The following is a 21,594-nucleotide window of genomic DNA, read 5'->3' on the forward strand; positions in this document are numbered from 1 at the left end:
ATACCTAAGATACTGAGAGGTTTCTTCAAATAGCAGATTATAAAATTGTTATTTCATTTAAGCATGGCTGGACGGCTGCACTCCAGAATAAGTAAACCCCTTGAATCACACACACACACACACACACACATACACATATATATATATATGTATATATACACACACACACACACATACATGTATGGTGTATCTGAATAATGAAATTTACCCAGTTAGATTAAAATTTACTTTAGACTGAGCCGTACAGTTTCTGCTCCAAATGTTTTTACTTTTGTAGATGAACTGGACAAAGATTCAATAATAAATTTCATGGAGAGAAAAGATGGAAAATTGATTCTCAAAGTCCTCTTGACATGTTTGTTGCAGATATATTATACTGACTGCTCCTGAATGCTTCACAGAGCATCAGGATCTGTAGAATGCCACACAAATTAGAGTCTTACTGCTAACTGACAGCTCCTTTCCCACCCCCAGAGAACTAAAAATATTAAGCTTTATCTGTCCTTTTTTCAGTTTTTTAAGAGACACTTGTTTTGCCATTCTTTTAAGAATTACAAATAGTCTATAAAGTATCAGTACAGAACCATTTATATAATCTGTTCTTCTCACCAAGATCACTAGGAATTCAGGTGAACAGGAAGTGATCTTTGCTTACAGTATAAAGTATATAATGTAGTATAAGGTTACCAAATGAAGTGTAAAATAATTTTTATTATTATTATTATTTTTTTAAAGCAGCACTAGATTAATTTTCCCCAGGATCACAACCACAAACATAGCACAGGATCACAGAATGGCTGGGTTGGAAGGTACCTCAAGGATCATGAATCTCCAACCCCCTGCCACAGTCAGGGCCACCAACCCCCACATTTAATACCAGACGAGGTTGCCCAGGGCCTCATCCCCTCGTCTGGCCAATTTAAGTTATCAGTTAACAACTGATAAATTAGCAATTTCAATTATCCTTCTCTAACTTTGTTGGTAGGTTTCTAATATTTACATTGGGTATCATATGTACTTAGAAACCATAGCAGAGGTTTAAAAAGCCAGTTGACTAGATTTTGAAAGCAACATGCTAAAACACCAGGAAGGTGCATTAGTTCCCATTCTTTTTAAATGATTTTCAAAATACTGGCATCAAAAAAACAGAACCAAGTGAAGCCAAGTACCTGCAAAAAATGTATTAAAAGGTGCTCAGAATACCTATGTGTCCACAAGACTTCAGTTTAATCAATTTATGTTATTCCCTTTTACCAATGTTCATAAATAACTTAGCGCACTAAGTCTGTAAATTCTATCCAGCTGGGACTGGAATTTTTGCACATCGTATTTAAGGTGAACTACAAAACCTACGAAAAGCCAGGCTAAGTAAAACATAACCCCCTGCATTTATCACTACTCAGAGCTCTCAGTAATTCAGGCTTCATGAACAGATTTTCTAATGTATTTTAAGTGTACTTTGCTGGTTGTTTTTTTTTTTTGTTTGTTTGTTGTTGTTCATTTTTTTTTTTTTTAAGTCAATTTAAACCTGTTTTTCTAAGGAAAAGAGTGATTACCTTATTTATTCCCTGTAAACAGTCCAAGATGGTGAGATTGTAGGTGCAGTTCCCAAATGAAGCATCCCTATAAATTCAACAAATTAATTTAATGTAAGTATCCTTTTAACAGCTCAGGAAAAGGTAGCACATAATAGAATATCATCAAGTTATTCAGTCCTCTTGGAGAACTCTCATGGAAGTTCCTAGAATACATTGCTTACAAGCTTCTGAAGCATGCCTCTATCAAGGATATAGCTCAGTGTGAGCACAGTTACGATACTGGAATTATTTTCAGTTTGTGTTTACATGTCAGCTACCCACATGGCCTTGGACCAAATTATTTATGCTCTCCTCAAACAGGAAGCTTTGCTATTCTCTTTTAGTTGCACAAGGTCAGTAGCACACAAAGCAAAACTTGCTTTAAAAATTATTCAAGTCTTCCTCCGTAAAAGGAAAAGACAAGCTGACTACTAGCTTGGATTGCACTTCAGGGCTCTCATTTTGATGCGTGATTCCAAACACAATTATAAATTAATAAGACAGGAAATTGAAAGTTACTTCATATTGGGCCTGCCATTAGAAAAACAATTTCTCTTTTTAAAAAAAAAAAAAAAAAAAAAAAAACGAACACTAAAAAGCAAAATATATTAGAGAAGGAAGAGACACCAACATAAAAACAAATGCTACCACTGAAAATAACAGCAACACTAATTGGAGAAATAAAAGAAGTACGTCTCAAGCTTTGCTTCCGATCAGTTCGCATTTTAACAAATTCTGCCTGGGCAGACTTCCAAATCAGTCACTGAATAAATACTTTACAGTTTTGCTCTGAACTACTTTATTGAGGATGTTAAGAAATGCAATTTATCAGAACAGTAAAAGTTCTGGATTTCAGACATAAATTTTTAATCCATAATTTATTCAAAATTTAATTATTTCATTAGATACTTTCACTTTTGAGACTCTACTTGCTATAAGTAGCATGAAATTTATAGTATTGGTATGGTCCTTTAATCTGAAAAGAGTTCTAACAGTAGAATACTGGTCACATATTACAAGCAAATAATAGAGAAGCCTCAAGCAAGTAAGGTTCATAGAAAATGCATATTTTAGGAAAATGAGAAGCTACAAGAACTACAGTTTCATATTACAGGCAGGCCACTCAAGAAAGTCTGCCAGGTTACTAGATTATTAACTGAAATAATTATCACAATGTTTTAGAACAGAAATTTTAACATGCCAGTAAATATTTAACATCCAAAACTAATGACAAGGTTTTTCAAGATATAAAGCTATAAAGTATTTTGACTGTATTGGAAAAGCAGATTATATCACAACAGAAAGCAATAAGCTTAAAAGGCTATCTATTTTTCACAGAGAGAAGTTTTTTCTTTTTTGCACAAATTTTTCAGCAAAAAACAAAAAAAGATCTGAGCAAAAAAAAAATTATTGGGACGAAATGGGAACATATACATGACAAAAATACTTAGAAGTTACTACAGTTTGATAAAAGGGACAGCAAACAAAAAACTAAGACAATGCAAACACAAAACTAAGTACTTAAAGAAATCTGAATAGAAGACAATTCTAACAGTGTGCAATATTCTGCCATTTTGCTACAAAGTTGAACAGCAACTTTTTTAAATATTCAATCTCCTTATCAACTTGATAACAATTCTGTGGAATAAATTGAAGTTAATACACTTTCAGTATTCTGACCTTAGCAAAAAAAAAAAAAGCTTATTTTGACCTAATACGCTGAGCATTTCAAATAAACTCAGTGAAAATATATTTTTGTTTATAGGAAGTTGCCTAAGATATTTTAAGTCACTGTTTTTATTCTCTCTTTGTTTAAAGCAAAACAAAAACACATTTCCTTCCCCAATCACCTAAATAACTTCCTCCTCAAGCAGAGGAACTTGGCTGAGTTACTGAGTTTTTTCACTGGATCAGAAACAGAAGACATAAGCCGTGCCAAAGCACTACAAATCTGTGTAAGTATTTAAAGAACAATTTGATCTTGTTTCCCAAACATTGCTAAATTAAAGAATTTACTGGAAAAAAAAATTGAGGTAGCAGAATAGCTACAACTTCAGCATTCTTCGTGTAAACTCTTCTTCCTTTTGATTTCATATAAAAATTCAAGACTGTCACTAAAAATCATAGGATCACTAAGGTTGGAAAAGCTCTCTAAGACCATTCAGTCAACCATCCACCTATCACCAGTATTTCCCCACTAAACCATGTCCCTCAGTACAACATCTAAACGTTTCTTGAACATCTCCAGGGGCAGTGACTCCAGCTCTGTGGCAGCCTGTTCTCACACTCGATCACTCTTTCAGATTAAAGTTGCCTGGAGCGGTTGCAGCCAAAGCGCAGGAAATACTGGGCTCTATCAGAAATAGCAGTAGCCTTCACAGAAGTGAATATAACTACTTTCATACCACAGTAATCTGAGAAGCCAATTACATAGTACTGGAGCCACTATTATGCATTTCATTGAAGCATTTGTTACCGTTGTTAAAGTTCCAGAATAATAATTAGTAATAATAATTTTAGCAGCATAAAATGCCATAAATTCTCAGTCATCCACCTTTTGTGCAACAGTAAAACCAGATGCAAACACTACCAGAGTTATGAGAAAGAGTACTTTAAATAAAAAAATTCTATTAACTACAAAGAAATAGTGTTTTAGATGAAACTACAATTAACTGCACACATTCTTCCTACTTCAACTTGTTCTCCTTTGCTCACCATTCTGGGCAGCCTGGCCTAGTGGTTGGTGACCCTGCACATAACAGGAGGGTTGAAACTAGATGATCATTGTGGTTCTTTTCAACCCAGGTCATTCTATGATTCTATAAAAAACTAATGTGCAAAATTATGTTTAAAGATGAGTCATTTAGAAGTTGCTGGAACTACTTATGCATGTACAAAGACATTTCCAGAGTTTTACTGATGGAAACAGAGGAATTTGGATTTACAGTGCTATACCTTCTTGTTTAACTCTGAAGCATGTGTTAAAGAAAACAAGAAAAAAAAAAAGATTTCATTTCTGACCAAACAACAGAGAAGAGCAGACACAGACTTCTCCTGCACTGTATTACACTGTGGGAGCTCCAATTTCTGTGGCTGATTCTGTGTTTTGTTACAGTATTATTTTTTTTAATGGCCAAATCTTGATTTTCTAACAGTGTTTTGCCAACTATTACCTGACAGTTCTATTTGGCTTCAAAATCAGAAATATTCATGTATTTCTCACATATAGATGTAGCATGAATCTGAGCTGGTATTATAGAGCTGCAAATCCCACATCCGATTTCCCAGTTACCAGAGCTGACCTCAATACTGCATAATGCTTTCTCTTTCATCAAATCTCCAAATGCCATCAATAAGAGAATAAATTGTTTTCTCAGAACTTGCAAATAAAGAAATGAATGTCAAAAAAAAAAAAAAAAAGAAAAAGCAAAACTGAAGTTAAATTCATGTCATATCTAGAAATATAAGTAAGTTAAAATGCCCGTTTTTCCCTTTTGTGTAGGAAGTCAGAGTAGATTGAAACGAAAATCTAAAACAGCTTTACAGTAGAAAGCTGATATTTATCATGGTTTAAAATGATGTTAGTGGTGTTTTCTTAAGCGGAAGCAAGAGGATAGAGAACAAAGTCTTCAATAGACTAGAGTATTAGCAAATCAGTCAAAAAAAAGATGAAAGATTCTCAAATACAGCCATGCCTAATCCTCCTGCGCTGTCTTTGGTTTTTCCATTAAAAAGAAAAAAAATATTAAGTTTTCATACATCTTTAAGAGGAGTATGCTGACTTCTTCCCACCCATGAATGATATTCACTGACACTGCCTTCAGATGAAAAACCCAGCTGAAGATCTAAGCCGATTAAGGCCTTTTGAGGTCACTGAGCTCAATGAAAGTAGATCAATTTCCCAGTGATATTTTCATGTAAACATGCCTCAGAAAAACCTGACAGTCTTGCAGGGCTTCTACCTATTGAAAGCTGTTGGTTTTTTTTTTGTTTTTTTTTTTCCCCCAAATAGAAGACACTTGACATATCAAATTAACAAGCCTGTTAAATAATCTAGCTGTAACACTGAACCTCTGATCACTGCACACTGATAAAACTCTTACATTTGAGACTATGCCACAGATAAGCTGTACTACATAAGTTATGCAACATCTAAGTGCCAGGCTGCAAAGTGTAAACTCAAGTCAGTAAGACCTGAATTCCAATCATTAATAAGCCAAGTTATTTCCTCCCAGATCTTAGAATAAGAGAGAAGACGGCACTCAGGTATTGATTTTCATTTTACGTAAAAGTCATTTTAGCCCTTTTTCAAGACGCTACCTGTGTAGGAGTACAAACTTCCTCACTGCATAGATTGGTTTTTTTGCACAGAATAGTCTGAAGCCAAGCAGATATAGTACCTAATATGGCAGCTCAGATTCATACACTTCAAGTCTCTGTATCACGCTGTATTTTGTATTAGAGATGCCAGAAGTATCTTAGAACACAGCTGAAAATCATTTGATAAGCCTTGGAAAACCAAGAAAGAAATGTTATTTTTTTCCTATTCCCAGCTAACATTGATTGCCCCATTGCAGGCCCTCACAAAATCTACTTGTCCTTCTCTCAGCCCCAGTAATTCTTAAGCTCCTTATGTATTTATTCCAGCCTCTTCCTACAAATTTAATTCATAAATAACCCCAACTCCCACCCCATAACTTCCAGACTCCCTATTTCCTACCTAGCCTCCTATATTTTTAAAGTAAAGATATCTATCTCCTCACTCCTCTTTCTCTCACCTCCTGTACAGCTAGATTAGAAGGCTTTCTTTCCCAACGTGATAAACTATACCACATAGGTAACAGAATCTTCTTAGGCTTTTACCCAGTGCCAAGACTTGACACAGTACAAAATGCCCTCAAAAAAAACTTAAGTGCTTTCCAGCCTGACACCAAATAAGAAAAAAATATTCAAGAAATCAAGATGTTTATTTCTTCCAGCATATAGAAAAATTCCCCCCAAACTTCACAACTCCATATTCCTTCAGTATCAGGAAGGCCCTGCTTAAGACTACTTCCCTTCAATCCTCTCCTTTTCTGACCCCAGAGTAGCTAACTATTCTATTTTGGAACAGAATCTTGTGAATTTTGACTCTGGCTCTGCTGTGAATACTTGTTTGATACTTGCAATATTAATGATATATTAATACTACAATCATGCTAATTTTCTTTGTGAAGTTAAATAATTATTTAACATAATTGCTTTGTAGTTCTTAACCAGTCTCACAAGAAATCAGAGTCAATTACTCTCACTGCTCTGAGCCAGTCAAGCAGAGACAGCACTTCTACTATATTACTTGCATCTTCATAAGGATTGGTTGCAAGGTATAGGTAAGTAGACTTTTTCCTTGAAGACAAAAGGTTGCATGAAACTGTTCTGAAAGAAAAAGACGATTGCTCCTAAATTTTCTGTCTTATAATTTCAGGACTTGATAATGAAGATTCTTTTCTGTGTCAGTACCTTGTTTCGACATATCTTAATTTTTTCTTTGACAAAGGAAGAAGCAGAGAAGGAACATAAAGACATAGCAATTTACTATAATTTTGAACAATAAGTTTTGTAGAATAGATGAACAAAATAAAGCTATTCTCAGGTAACACACATCCTACACTACTGAAAAGTTTGGCTTCCTACATTATTAAGTTTTGCTTTTAAAGAAAGGTTTGAATAAATTAAGCTAAGATTCTGAAAAAGTTAGGTTGCATTAGTTATTAAAACTCTTATATGAAAAATACTATTTGATTGTTATTAATCTCCTGCCTAAATCAAACAACTGAGACAGCACTATTTGATAGGAAAGGGAGAAGCAGTTCTCTAGACTCCATTTAAATGCTGTGTTGTAATCTCCAGAAGAAAAGGAAAAATTCTGGTGAAGTATTTCACTTGTTGCTCTGCTCCAGAGAGTATATAAAAATTATTAGAAATCATCTACTCATTGAAAACAAAGGCAAAGCAACTTAACTTGAACCTCAGTAGTTGTTCTTTTACACTGAGAAAATGAAACAGGAGAAAAAAAATGATCATCTACATAAGTCCAGCAGGTTAGCTGCTAAGCAGTCGAGAAGATTAGAATTCTAAATAGTAAAGCACGATACATCAAAGTAAAGTTTAGATTCTAAAGCACAAACATGCTAACAAGTATTTTTTAAATCTGAAAGCTTGCAAAACTGGGAATATCACATAAAACTAAATTAAATCTAAACAGTTTATTTTTCCAGCAGCAAAGCAAATAATTCCATCAGAAGTAAAGAAAATTCTGTGCATTACACATTCATTTCCACGTCAGACATGAAGCCATTTTCCAGGAAAGGAGAGGAATTTAGAAAAAAAAGCATATTTAGCAAATTCCATATTCCAAAAATAGCAAAAAAACAAAATATAGGCCCATTTGTGATGCTCACATACCTAAATGGAATATATGGTGGATTAGATCCAGACAGAAGTGTCCTGTATGCTTCTTCCGGTGTTTTCTTCAAGTATATTACCTAAAGGGAGGGAGAAGAAGGGGTGAAGAGAGGAAAATAAATAAATGAGCCCTGAGCCTGAAGAGTCATTAACTATTTGCATGTTTCCCCCAAACCTTTTCAGAAAGTATTCCATACAGCTTAACAAGCAACTGCTGTGCTATCTGCAGGTCAAAAAAGCATACCCACATCATCTGAAAGCTTCAAAAATCAAGAGATAGGAGAACTACTGTGAGCATCTGTTGTGTAATCTGCACATACTTTTTTTTTTTTTTTTTTAATAAGTCTCACTCTGCCCCAACTGGGAGACTTTAAAACAGATGCACCATTGTATTAGGATGCAAAACAAGCATCTATACTAGAAGCTCTCTGCCCAAATTCAGATGATTCAAAACAAATATAGTAGTTGAAAAAGGAAACATTTCCCTACAAAAGCACAGAGGAAACGTTTCCAACACAAATGGTTCCAGATTCCCAATTGTCAAAGCACTCCCAAGCGAACAAGATGTCAAACTCAGCAAGTGAACCTGTTACCATGAGACCAGCCTATAGTTAATGTAGCATAATAAAGCAAGGCTTGTTCTGATATCACTAAAAACTATTTGATCCACTGGTTCAACACCACAGTCAGCAATTGTAAGATGAAATCACCTCACTGCATTTCAAATGCAGTGTGAACAGTAAAATTGCTCATAAAATAAATCCAATTTGTAATACATACTAAGTGCATTATTTATAAGTAGATATCCAGTTTGGGGTGATACCTTGTATGCTGCAAATATGTTTTGAAAACTAAGTGACACAACTTGCCTACACATTTCTCTGCAACTCAGCTTATAGACAGCACCTACTTTCACTTTGTGCATTTACCTGTGGAATATAAGGCATTAATAATGATTTTCTTAACAAAAACATAGGTCCTGAAAGCTTTGATTTTCAACTTCTGGCCTTGAGCACACAGAAACAGAAGTAAGCAGCAGTCATTCTCAGAATGCTTGCAATTTGTGTTATGTCTAGAGTTGTATCTCAAGTTAATAGAATTCTCAATATTCTGTAGGATGTTAAAAAGTTACAAATGATTCCACAACTGAAAGGCCTTTGTACTTGCTTCCAAAGGAGGAAATACTACTTGAACAGTAGTGTAATATGCTTAGATTAAGAGAGAACAAGCTCTTACAGCTCCAGGTAGGACTCAGAAATGTAATTTATATTTTTTTAACCAGGGAAAAACACTCCTGCAAATGGCAGGCAAATGATGATGATATTAGTTCACCATTTCTCAACTTCATTTGACCCGATAAAACTTATAAACTTCAGAACTTGATGGCTTTTCTCTGGCATTACAGAAAGCTATCAGTACTAAAATAAGTAATCACAAGAAATATGACCAGCCCACCTGCTAGAAAAAGGAAAAATAGCTTAGTGGATTTCTTTTCAGAGCTTGTCACAGTAAGTGTTGTGTTTCACCAGGACTACTCAAAAGGCAGATTTTGGTCCACTGATCAAATTTTGATCTTAGAAGAACTGTAGCTGTAAGGGTACAGACTCTTCCACAGAGGCTTCAAAACTTTTCAGACAGTAGAGAACACAGTCAAATAGGGGTTCCTTGTCTTCCAATCAGAACAAAAAAACAACATAATGAACACCTTAACATTACGGAAAGAGGCAAACTCCACCTCTGTCCAACTCACCCATTTAACACATGAGAATACACACTATCCTTCACGATTTCTCCAAGAGTGATTTCTCTGCTGACAAGTGAGGAGTCAAGCAATCTCTGCAGTATAGTTTAGTCAAACCTATTCCCTCTTGCCTCCATCCCTCTTCTCTCAGTTTCAAACAAAAACTATTAAGGACGTGTTGAGTCAAACCAGGCAACATTAGTTTGAGTAAGCGTGAAAGTACTTGTAACAGTATTTTAAAACGACTATTCTAAAATATTTTAATAGCTATCAGGGTCTTTCAGTTCAACTTGTCTAAGAAACTGCTTAAAGAAACAGTCTAATTTGCATAATCAGCACTGGAAACCCATTCCTAGAACATGATCCACTATTTTCCAAGTTTCATTTTGCACTTAATATTTTAGCACCAGGACAAATAACACAAGCTTTCTCAATTGACTTTCACACATCGATAGAGTTCAAAGCTGTAAGACTTCCTGGCCTCAGAACCTCGTGTAATCAAAACCAAGACAAGCATAGAAGATCTTGAATTAAAGAGTGCATACATAAAATCAAATGATCGAATCACCAACTATACTTAAGTCCTTCACTGAAGGTATGACTAGATTATCAGAAATCTTCTTATTATATAATCCAAGAACGTACAACTACTGCATGTGACTGAACAATGCCCTTAGAGGTAAATTGTTCTGAAACTGCAAATATCATTTCCCAAAGATGAAACAAATACACCTGGGTTATAGAATTTAAACTTCTGTAGATAAAAACAACAACACAGCCATCATACAAATCAGATTTTAGATGGTTCATAAATAACTTTTTAGAATACAAATGTTATGAATTTATTGGCAGTATAATCAACTACTATAAAAGGATGTGAGCAAAATTTCGCTACACTGGCAAGTCTAGAAATACACACCAACAGATACAATTCTGGGTTGAAATTTTTATATAATATCAGATACCTTTGTGCAAACTGTTTCCCAATACTACATTAAATTGAGATTAATTGAAAAGTGACTCTGCTGCAAATAAATTGTTTATAGGTACTGGACTCTGTTTTTGCATTGACAGCACCATATTAGTAAATAATTACTATAAATGCATTGTATCTTCTAATAATTAGAAGACAATAATTAGATCTTCTAACAATTAGAAGGGACGCAGAATACCTACTAGTGTGACAGTAGAGAAATGGTATCAAATGCACACATGGATTGCTTGCAGATGTCAGAAGTTATGAGATATAAGCAGCTTAACATATACTAAGCTGGCTTAAAAGTGCCTGCAGTCCTGGCACACTGGTTTACCTTGTTCTACACATAAGGCTCCCCTCTTATGTATGATGTGCCACCTGGTACCTTCTACGAGTGCATATGCAGTCACATCATGGTACAGATGCTATGTGCTCCTCATCACAATTTTCATTAGACTGATTTCTACCCCTTGCCAGTGTGTGTCCTTATCCTCTTAGCTGCTGAAAGAACAGTTCAAATTCAGACTACCAAGTATACCACTGCTCCAGATTTCATGTCTTAAATACCATAAATATGGAATAGTCTTATTTAGCTGATGAGTTCCCAATTTGGAGACCTGTCTTATATCTTACATATCTCCTTACCTTTCTGTTCCTAAAGCTTGGCTTTGCAAGATCTATTAACAAACAGTAGCTCTCCTTGGGTCTAGCTAATGCTTATAAGGTCCTTTTAACCCATTATTTACAGACAACAGAAAATGCTAGTTCTAGCCATTCCAATTCTTCTAGGATGTACTGAGAGGTCAAGGTAGGATCAGACAAGAGCAAACCAGTAAAAGAAATTAGATGCTACAGTTTATACGTGCCAAATGAGAGCTTTCCCTGTAGTTTTAAAATATAAACAATCATTCCATTCAGACTTTTTTTTTTATTAAATATATTTTCCTTCCCCTTCACCACAAGAGTGTTACCTGCCTTTGTCTGCCACTTAGTTTTTATTCTTCTTTTTATGGAGTTGTTCCATCAGATTTACTCCCAGGATTAAAAATATACCCAAATATTTTCAAAATTTAACTTAAATCTATTTTTTCCCTTATCTTTCCATTTAAATAGATCTTCTTCCTTGCATTTATACACTAGCCCCATGCTCACAGCAAAATGTTTCATTGTTTAATTGTTTCATTGCAAGAATGTGCAGCCTAAGGACTTTCAGTATAATCATATGCGTTTATTCAACTTTGCTTTCAGCAAGACCTCAGTCCTGAAAAAAATATACACACAGTTCACAGCCTGACACCTCCACAAGTCAGCTGACCCTATGGATGCCAGCTCAGGGCCAGCAGCTTGCTAGTTCAAACAGTGTAAAGTGTCAAACCTTTCAAGTTTTCCACAAGTTTGTTTCAATTCTGGAAAGGAAAGCAGGAAGGTGAAAGTTCAAGTTTGAGCTTGACTGCTATGACAACACACAAGCAGCTGTGCAAATCTCAGCTTAGGATCATCAAGATTTGTGTGACATCATAGTAAGTAGGGATTGTGTACCTAAGATAGCCCTGTGTTTTGCTCATAGTCTGTAATATTACAGGGCTGAAATGCATCAGGTCCTCCATTATCATCAGCAGACAACAGAAAAAAAAAGAAAAAACAAAAAACAAGATGGGTCTGGTCTTACAACTTAAAGGCTTTAAGAGAAAGCTTTCTCCCACTCCAGCATGAATCTCACTGTAACCTTAAGAATTAATTGATCCTAAGCCTAGCAATTTTAGAGTTTGTGGTTTGTATTTTTTAACATTCAAGGAAGTGGTGCTATGGGAAACACATGTATGTCCCAGTGCCACTCCTTCTGCAAGTGAAAAAGATAAGGCTTGTCTAACACTTAAATAGCAGAATTTGAGCTTAGAGTAGAATTAAATGACAACCTGCCTGCCTACCTCCCTCAGGAGCCATCCCCTGGGACATTCATTTACACAAGAAATATTTCTTAAGGAAGGCTAAAAGTATCCAAGCAACAATCAGTACTTACAGCATATGCACCTATTAGAAAAGCTGCATTTGCTCGTTTCCGCTGGTCAAAACTGGTATAGAAAACTATCTTCTTTCTTGACAGACTGAAATACTGTTAAAAAGAAAAATAATTTTTAAATAATCACACAGTACATTTACTGAGAATACATTTTAAAAATTCCTTCAGAGGCTGTCCAGGCTTTCCAACACTGACATGTAAATGAGAGCTTCTTAAAGGAGCAAAAGTTACTGATACTATGGACAATCTTCTTACATTACAGATAAAAGTGCAGGGAAACATTTGCTGTTCCAGAGCAAATATATTAGTTTTGCTGTGCAAAAATACACTATAAAATGCAGTTCAATCAAAATAGTCATGATAAAATGCTTCTTTTCCTAATGTAAATATTTGAACAATAGCTTAGGGATATTGTTGAAAGGCATTGCAATTGTTAAGCTCTCCCATTTGTTAAATGCCTTCAGTACCAAACTCTATAGAGAAAACCAACTTTTTTTTCTCTGAGGAAAAGCTCCAACAAAACAACAACCTTCCTCTATACTACCTGCATATGGGGTGACAGACAACATATTTTGAAAGCTTCAATAATAAGTTTATAAAAATGCTATGCAAGTGAAAAGCCTGGAAGAAAAACAAAAAACAACAGTTAAGCACATAATAAAGTAGGAAGTCTTGCAATTTTTTTCGTAAGAAGAAAAGAAGCCTCTGTCAGAGTTCTGTGGACAAAACAGCCATTGAGAACAAGAGCAGTGAGCACAAGAACAATAAGAACAAGTTGCAAGTATTTAAAGCTAAAGAGAAAACTGTCATTTAAAAATGGAAACTAGACAGTTTATTGCAATTTTTAAAAAAATATTTTTTACTTCATGAATTTCTACTCTAAGTACATTTTGCAACATTATCACGAGTTTTTCCAGGTAGATTTGTGGTACAGCAGCCATTTGAGGAAGACATCAACAGAAGTACCAGACTTCGCTCCTAAATATTTGAAAAGTATTTTCATTTTTAAAAATTGTGCAACATTTTTACATAGGCTGCTCTGAAAGTAATGCCTTCTATTTATTTCAAAGACAAAAAGCACAACCACACTATTTGATAGAGCAGATTCTCAGGTACAAAACGCTGTTTTCCAACATAGCCTCTACCACTAGCCAATTCACACAGATGAGCTGATTGAGACACTCTTAACTTTATGGTGTTACAGTAGTGTAAAATGTATCAGAATATTGTTTGGAAAGTTCACCCTTACCACCATACCACTGACATCCCTCCCTTGGTGTTGTGGGTCAGCACAATGAAATAAAAAAGCATTACTTTCACAGCAGCCCTTATAAGAACTGCCTCTATTCCAATGCTACTGTTACTCAAGTTCAGTACTCAAACTCCTACTTGACACTTCAAGTTTACTTTCTTCTCCTGCCCTTGGCACAGGTGACACTTGGTGGCAGGAGATAAAGTAACCATAGGATTGCGTTTTGGTTACTTAATTCATACCACTGCATCTCACTTACAGAGAAAGCTCACCTTATTCTTGTAGCAAATTGTAGGAACTGGTTTAACTGCAGAATCAAATTTGGCACCTCCAAAGCACCAGGAGAAAACTGCTGCACGCATCACAGTGAGGTACTTACTCCCACCCCCCAGAGAAATAGTATCTTCCAGAGCAACTTAACAGTACATTCCAAGCTGGTCTCATTACCCACAGTTCCATAGGCTGTGAGAACCAATGCAAGTGAGTGCATCTAAATAAGATTACAGTTCCCAAGAGGGATGATCACTATTGATTAGAAGAGGTCATATCTTGAGATCAATGGCAACATCTCTCTGTGTACACACAAACATACAGAGCATAAGTAGTTATTTAATTAGCAAAGCTTTCAATTTTTATTAAAACTTGTCAAAATTTAAAGATTCCTCCTTTCTTCTCCCTCTTCAGTTTCTTAATTTTAGTGTTCTCTAACTGCAGTTCCACCCATGACGCGTGGGTGGGATCACATCACAGTAGTTATGCAACAGTGACAGAACTTCAATTATAACTTGTTGACTATTACTTATTTTAAAGCAAGGTTCCTTGTAAAGGTTTATGGTTCACCTGCAATACTACTTGAAAGTGCAAAAAGTATGTGCCAGTTGCTAGCTGTCCAGAAGTAAGTTCTAGTCAAAAAGACCATCTTTCATGCTTTATGTTACAGAGCAGACTTCTTTGTCATACAGATATATAAAGTCAGTCCAGTTCTGAAATAATTTTTGTATTAGAAAGATGCAAAAAGTGATAACCCACCTTAAATGCTCCCAAAACATAAAAATGAAAGTAGAGCATTATCACTGCTTCAATTTCAAAAATGCAAGGGTTTAATCTTTATGATTAAAATCTTTATGATTACACAACTGTGCAATTTACTTTTTTAAAATCCTGAATAAAACTTCAACACAGAATTGAAAAGCAATGCAAAATTAATGGTCTACAGCATAGCAAGCAAAGCAAAAGTTGATCAGGATATGATCAGTCACTATTTGTTTACCCACAAGTTACAGAAAAATCAAACTTCATGGCAGATGTTGCTGAACTGACCTGCTGCATGCATGAATATTTCTATTACTGCTAACACAAATTCTTCACTCAGTTACACTTTAAGTATCAGTATTAACCTATCCAAACAATAAAAGGAATATACTGACATTTTGACCAAATTTCATGAGGAAAGTCTAGTTCTGGCAAGATTCAATGACAAGTGTTAAGGACATTTGTTTTTAATGTTTTGTGGAATTTGTTTTCTTTTGTGTGCTTGTTTGTTTTGTTTTTAAGTAAAGAAATGTCTCCAGAGCTCTACCTGAGATTTTGTTTCCTTCAATACTGCACAACTTAGAAGCATCAAAAAATGTTTCAAGAGACTCTCACAGTGAGATTTCCAGAAGATAGCTTTAGTTTAGGATGATACAGTAATACTGTTGCAACTCCCCCCTTATTTTTTTCAGAAGTTAAAACAGATGCACTGTGAAATACAAAATATATTTTTCTTTACCAATAAGAAAATTTCAGTGAAACACAAAATGTAACAAAGCAGTACCTGTCAAGATATTTCTCAGAGGAACTCACTCAGAGACAGTCTTTTTTAATATTTTTTAATAAAAGCAGAAGCTATAAGAGAAGTGCAGCAGGTTTTGTTTCAGTCAATAAAACTAATTCATTGGTGTATGAAAGGATTCCAGAATATATTTTTTCCATTTTAAAATTACTTAAAATTTTATAATACATTAATTTTTGCTTCTTGAAGATCCCAAGAGATTTATTTACATGGCTCTACAAGAAATTGCTGTAATGTGTTTAATAAAGTCAGATCCATGCAAATACTGCTTAAATAAATGCACACAAATGCACTCACCTAAGTAACAGTGAATGCAATGCTTGCAGCCTAGCCATGGAAAACAGTGTTTTAAAAAAAAGTACATGCAATCTGCCTCAAACTTAAGCTGTCCTAAAGCAGATGTCCTAAGATGTCCTAAAGCAATTACCACAACACAGCACAGAAGAAATGTTAGTCCCACGGTTCATAGGCCTGCCAGGATCTTCCCTTACTGCTTTTCCATCCTCAGTAAATCAAATCATTTCCCTAGGAATTTCTCCCTCTCTGATTATGCCTGCTTCTTAATTTGAGTCTGCATAAGTTTACATGTGGTGAGATGACAGTGCTTTAAATCATTTTATGAAATCAGACTTGTTTTTAAGTGGGAGAAAAAAATTCATCTCATAACTTAATTGGAAAAAAAAAAAAAAAAAAAAAAAAAAGCTTGACTAAGCAATTACAAACAGAATTCAGAGAACAAGTAGGAAGACAGCATTGCCAAGCATTTTTTCTTGCTGTCATCTCAGTCTATATCTCCATAGCAAAGCATTACAAACATAACAAGGCCAGTTAGGTTTTCAGTGCTTTACCTTCAACAACAAAAAAATAATATTTGAATAAACTCTTCAGTTGTTTAGAACAGAATTATTCACTGCTTTTACAGTCAGTCAGCACAAAGATACAACAGTTCAAAGTGGCAGTCTGTCAAGTAGAACATTTTAAAATCAGGCATTTCTTCCTCCTCTCTGCCTGCCCAAAAAGGAGAGGTGGGAGCAGAACTGCCTCCTTCGTGCTCCATCCCTCTACCAAAACAGAAATAGATGCAGTTGAAAGAATTGAAGAGGAAACCTGTGGGGTTTTGCTTGTATTTTAAATGAGATCCTATAGTCACATTTCTCCTGCCTCCGTTTATATAAATTTTAAACTTAACAAAAACCTTCCAAATCGTTAAATTCCTTTTGCAATATCATATCCACACAGATTATCACGCCTAGCACATACTTTCTGTTCCACACTTCTTCCAAAGGCTTTTCATTAGGAAAGCACACTCAGTGCACTTGACTAGTGAAGCTGAGCAGAAGTCTTTAGCAGTTACATGTACACATCAGATGCATGCTTCAGTCTGCGGATGAAGCCCTTTCAAGCCCGCTTACCCACTGCAGATAGTATCTAAATTAAGACAGACTGTAGTACATATTTTATGTATTAGGGAAGCAAGGTTTACATTAGCAGCTACTGGCCTATCTCAAAGGTAGTTCTAATCAGGCAAACTGTAATCTATTCATGCCAGAGTTTCTACACTACTCAGATGGCATTCCAAGCTCTAGTTGTTTGAATTCAGATATTATTTTCCACTGGTTGTACTATCAGATTACCCTTCTCTACTGTGCATCAGTAGTTTTAAATTAACTTGTTTGGAATTAACCTCTGGGATCAGTAACGGACAGCATCTCTTTTCCAGCTGATCTGCTTGAGATTTCTCTGTCCTGACAATCTGTATTCCACACCTAGCACTGAGAGTTTGCTTCTTTTTTTTTTTTAAACTTGTCAAAAAATACAAAAGTTAAATTAAAATATCATTAACTACTGCTAAGCCAATCTGCAAATGTCAAAGTTAACCATTCAGTTTTAATTTGGCTCCCTTCTGTATTTTTCTCCTTTAGAATATATGGTCTTCAAAATATCATGATTACACACCATTTACAATTAGCAACTTGTCTTGCTTTGGGCAGATGATGCAACAATAAAGGCATTACATTTTAATACTGAATCATTAAAAATAGTTCTAGTTTAAGTAGAAAGCACAAAGTTACACTTCAAGTGTGATAAATAAAAACGTGTCCCAAACTGATTTCAGTCTGTTTGAAGCTAGAGAAACAGAATTGATGGAACTTATCTCTACAGACCAGGGATATGCCATATCAGATAGCATCACGTGCAGTAACAAAATCAAGTAGAAGCCATTCAAAAGTAGCTGCTGCTCAGAGACTGTTTGGGCAATGGTTTGCTGCTAGTACCACCTGTTCTGTTTTCCCTGTCTTTCCTTTTTATTGCCCTACTTAAACTGTCTTCAATTCAACCCACAAGTCCTTATTGGTTCTGCTCTTCTGGTCCTCTCTCCTGTCCCACCGGGGCTGGAGTAGCAGTCAGCAAGCAGCTGCTGTTTGCTTAGTTGCTGGCCAAGGTCAATCTACACCAGGCTTGTGGCTTTATCACAGGACAGTAGTGTTAGAACAAAACTCAGCTGGCGTGATCTTCCAAAATAAATGCTGCATTCCCATATTCACAACTACTTTATAAAGTAAGGACAAAAATTTTGCAGACAAAAGAAAAGCTACTATGGTACCTGAAGATACATTTTCTACATCTATAGCAGAGCAACTCAAAATTGCCTTAAATCTATAACACTTGGGTGGAAGCAGGAGAACAAGTTTTCTGCAAACTAACTGAACGCAGTGGCAATTCTGCAAGTACTACAGAAAAAAAGAACCATTTTTATACGTGTAAAAGACTTTTCTAGAACACCATTATTACAAGCAACATTTTATTTAAATGAAAGACTCCAAAGTTTTAACTTTTTGACTGAGTGAGATTTAAATATTGTGGTTTTGGAGATCACACTGTTCTTTACATAGAAGACAAGGGTGAGCAGAGATGTTTGCCTTAATATCTGCTGTGGTTTGTTGTGGGTTTTTGTTTGTTTTTGAGGGGGGTGTTTTTTTTTTTTTTTTTTAAGCTATCCATACCAACAGACCAACTTACCTAGCTGCAAACCCATGAAACATCCACACAGCCATACTAAGTCTTGTTATTTACTACTTCATTACAAATCTAAGAATATAAAAGTGAAATCATCCTTTCCTCACCTCACCTGCTGAGCAACGATGGCACATCCCTTTTTTTCGTCCTTCAGAGGCAAAAGAATTCAGAGCAAAGAAGAGCCTTAAGCTTAGTAGCAATTATCTATAGATAGTGAGTACTTAATAATTACTTTCAAAATGGAAAACAGGTTTTATCTCAGTTTGAAAGCACAATAATATAGGAACAATATTTTTAAAGCAAAGCTTACCTTTAATTTCTTATTAAGTTTACAGCAATATCTGTATAACATCGCCAAATTTAAAGGTCCAAAATCTGCATAGAAACTTTGTGAAAAGAAAACAAATATGTTATTTATGCAAAATAGCTAGGCAAATTTCAACATGCACAGTGTTGATAGCTAAAACTGCACAACAGTAAACTCTGGGGAATACTGAGTAAACAATATATACAGTGCACCACATAAACCCTTTATTTCAGCTACTGCAGTAACTAAAATTTAAGCCCACTTCTTCTTTTAACCTCATCTTCCATTATTCCAGAAGCTACATGCTATATACACACACACCTTACATGGAATCCTATACTGCTTTTCCTTTTGTCCCACTCAGTCCTCTTGTTTCTACTAAAAGTTCTTAGGAGTTCTTCATTTATTCTGTGTTTTCTCATTGTTCCCATCCCTCTCTTCTAGATTTTCCTTAAACATTCACATGCCCCTTAAGGCAGCAACTGCTGCCCATTGGATGAGAGAGAGCAGCAATAGTCCACACAGGAAAATTAATGTACAAAATAGAAGTTTCCAGCAGGGATTCACAGTGCTCTTTCTCTCTCTCTCTCTGTCTCTCTCACTAAACGTAAGGCTTATTACTCCATTATTATCCCTTTCAAACATATGTTCTCTCAAACAAGCAAACAAAGCCCATAAAAAAAAAACAAAGCCCAGTGAAGAAGAGTGAATTATATTGGCCCAATTGCTATCCAGAACGAGCACTCTGCCTGCCACACCGATGAAATGTCAATATCATCTTCTTTACAACATCACATAATAGCACGAATGTGTTCATCCCTGGCAGCACAAAACATTTGTTATAATGTTTAAATACAGTAGCTCATTAGCTGGGTCAAAGACTAAGCTGTCCAACTCCTAGGATGGTATCTCTAAGATCACAGAACATAACTAACACAAATGAAAATTTTTGTGGCAATAATGCAGTCACTAACTTCTAGAATTTCTCATCTCTTCCAAGATAAGGTTGTCAGATACGGTCAGCAGTTACAGCTACCTTAAAATCAAAACTCCTCATTACATTCTTAATAGAGATTAAATGAAAAAAGAACAAGCATGCTTTACAAAGAAATAATTAAAAATGTTAGCTCTAAAGACACTGTAGTGAACATGGCTTCCAGGTTAGGTAGCAGGTTCTCACTCTGCAGCACTAACATCTCAAAACAATGTTCCAGTATTATCTTTAGAGCATTAATTCACTTGTATGATGGAAAAATAGAACTTGGATTTTAAGATTCTTGAAAAAAATATCGTGGTGGGAAAAAAAAACAAACAGTGGAACATAATTGTTTCTAATACAGCTTTGATGAGCATAATGATGTTACTGAACACACAGTTCATCTAAAGCACAGAACTACAGCTGTACTTTAGGTTTCCATTACTACTCATTTGCTAAAACTACAGCCATATGAACTCACATAACCACTTCTAATTTTCTGCACAATTGAACTCAAACAGAAGCACAGGAAAAGCAGATTAAAATGAATTCACCAATCAATTTACCAATAATAAACAAATTATTTACTGTTTTGATGGATGTAAAGATAGATTTATTTATTTAATCCAAGAAATAACAAGATATTTCTAAAAAATAAAGCTACTCAAATTCTCTGATTTACTGTGATTTTCCATCATTTGCTACAATTAAGCACTCCATGCTTTTCTTAATACAGCCAAAAAAAAAAAAAAGTACCAATATTTAACACCCTGGTACTACTGCTTGGCTGATACTTTTCAGAATCCAAACACAGAAAGAACAGGCACTTTTAGTCAGTTGTGCACCACTATTACTGCCCATATATAGGCATGAAAAAAAAAAATAAAATCAAAACCCACTGGCAACTCCTAATTCCTTTACACAACACCATGGGGCAGCATAAACAAGCCAAAACAAGCCATTGACTTCACTGATACAATGTTGTGATACATGCACTAATAATTTTAGCTTTTCCCACTATATATCTTCAAACTAAATTAAGCTTGAATGTTCCTTTTAAATGAAGCAAAGTGAAACAAGCATTTCAGGGTTCTCCAAATAGAGGAGTTCTCTGACAAACAACATAAGGCTCTGTACTGAAGTCAGCGGACTACAAAACTCATCAATTTATATCCTTAAAACTGAATATGTCTGACATGCTTAAACAGAAGAGTTTAATCTTATCCATGCCACTACTTTAAGAGTAACAGGCCGTTTTTGTCCTTGAATTCAATTTAATACCAAGCTGGTCAGCGGATTTTCTTCTTAAGAACAGAATTTTGAGAGCTACGTACAAGTAGAAGGTGGGAAATCGGGGGATGGAAATGAGCAATGAAGAGAAACAGCATACCGAGTCAGCCTCTCAACTAAGAGTTTGACCCAGCAAAGTTTAAGACAGAAACTTAAAAC

The 21,594-nt window shown here is 35.2% G+C and overlaps 1 protein-coding gene across 2 annotated transcripts in view; it reads right to left on the reverse strand.

The window, feature by feature from the left end:
• Positions 1-21,594, reverse strand: part of CDC14A (cell division cycle 14A) — a gene marked incomplete at both ends in the record, with an annotated part of 53,450 nt that overhangs the window by 24,069 nt on the left and 7,787 nt on the right. For both annotated transcript variants that reach the window (XM_079535445.1, XM_079535444.1), the window contains 4 exons: positions 1,557-1,623; positions 8,022-8,101; positions 12,759-12,851; positions 19,173-19,248. In XM_079535445.1, coding sequence (XP_079391571.1) covers positions 1,557-1,623; positions 8,022-8,101; positions 12,759-12,851; positions 19,173-19,248 — 316 coding nt within the window. The remainder of the gene's footprint in view (positions 1-1,556; positions 1,624-8,021; positions 8,102-12,758; positions 12,852-19,172; positions 19,249-21,594) is intronic.

Source organism: Tetrao urogallus, assembly GCF_951394365.1.
Source record: "Tetrao urogallus genome assembly, chromosome: 5".
NCBI lineage: Eukaryota > Metazoa > Chordata > Aves > Galliformes > Phasianidae > Tetrao > Tetrao urogallus.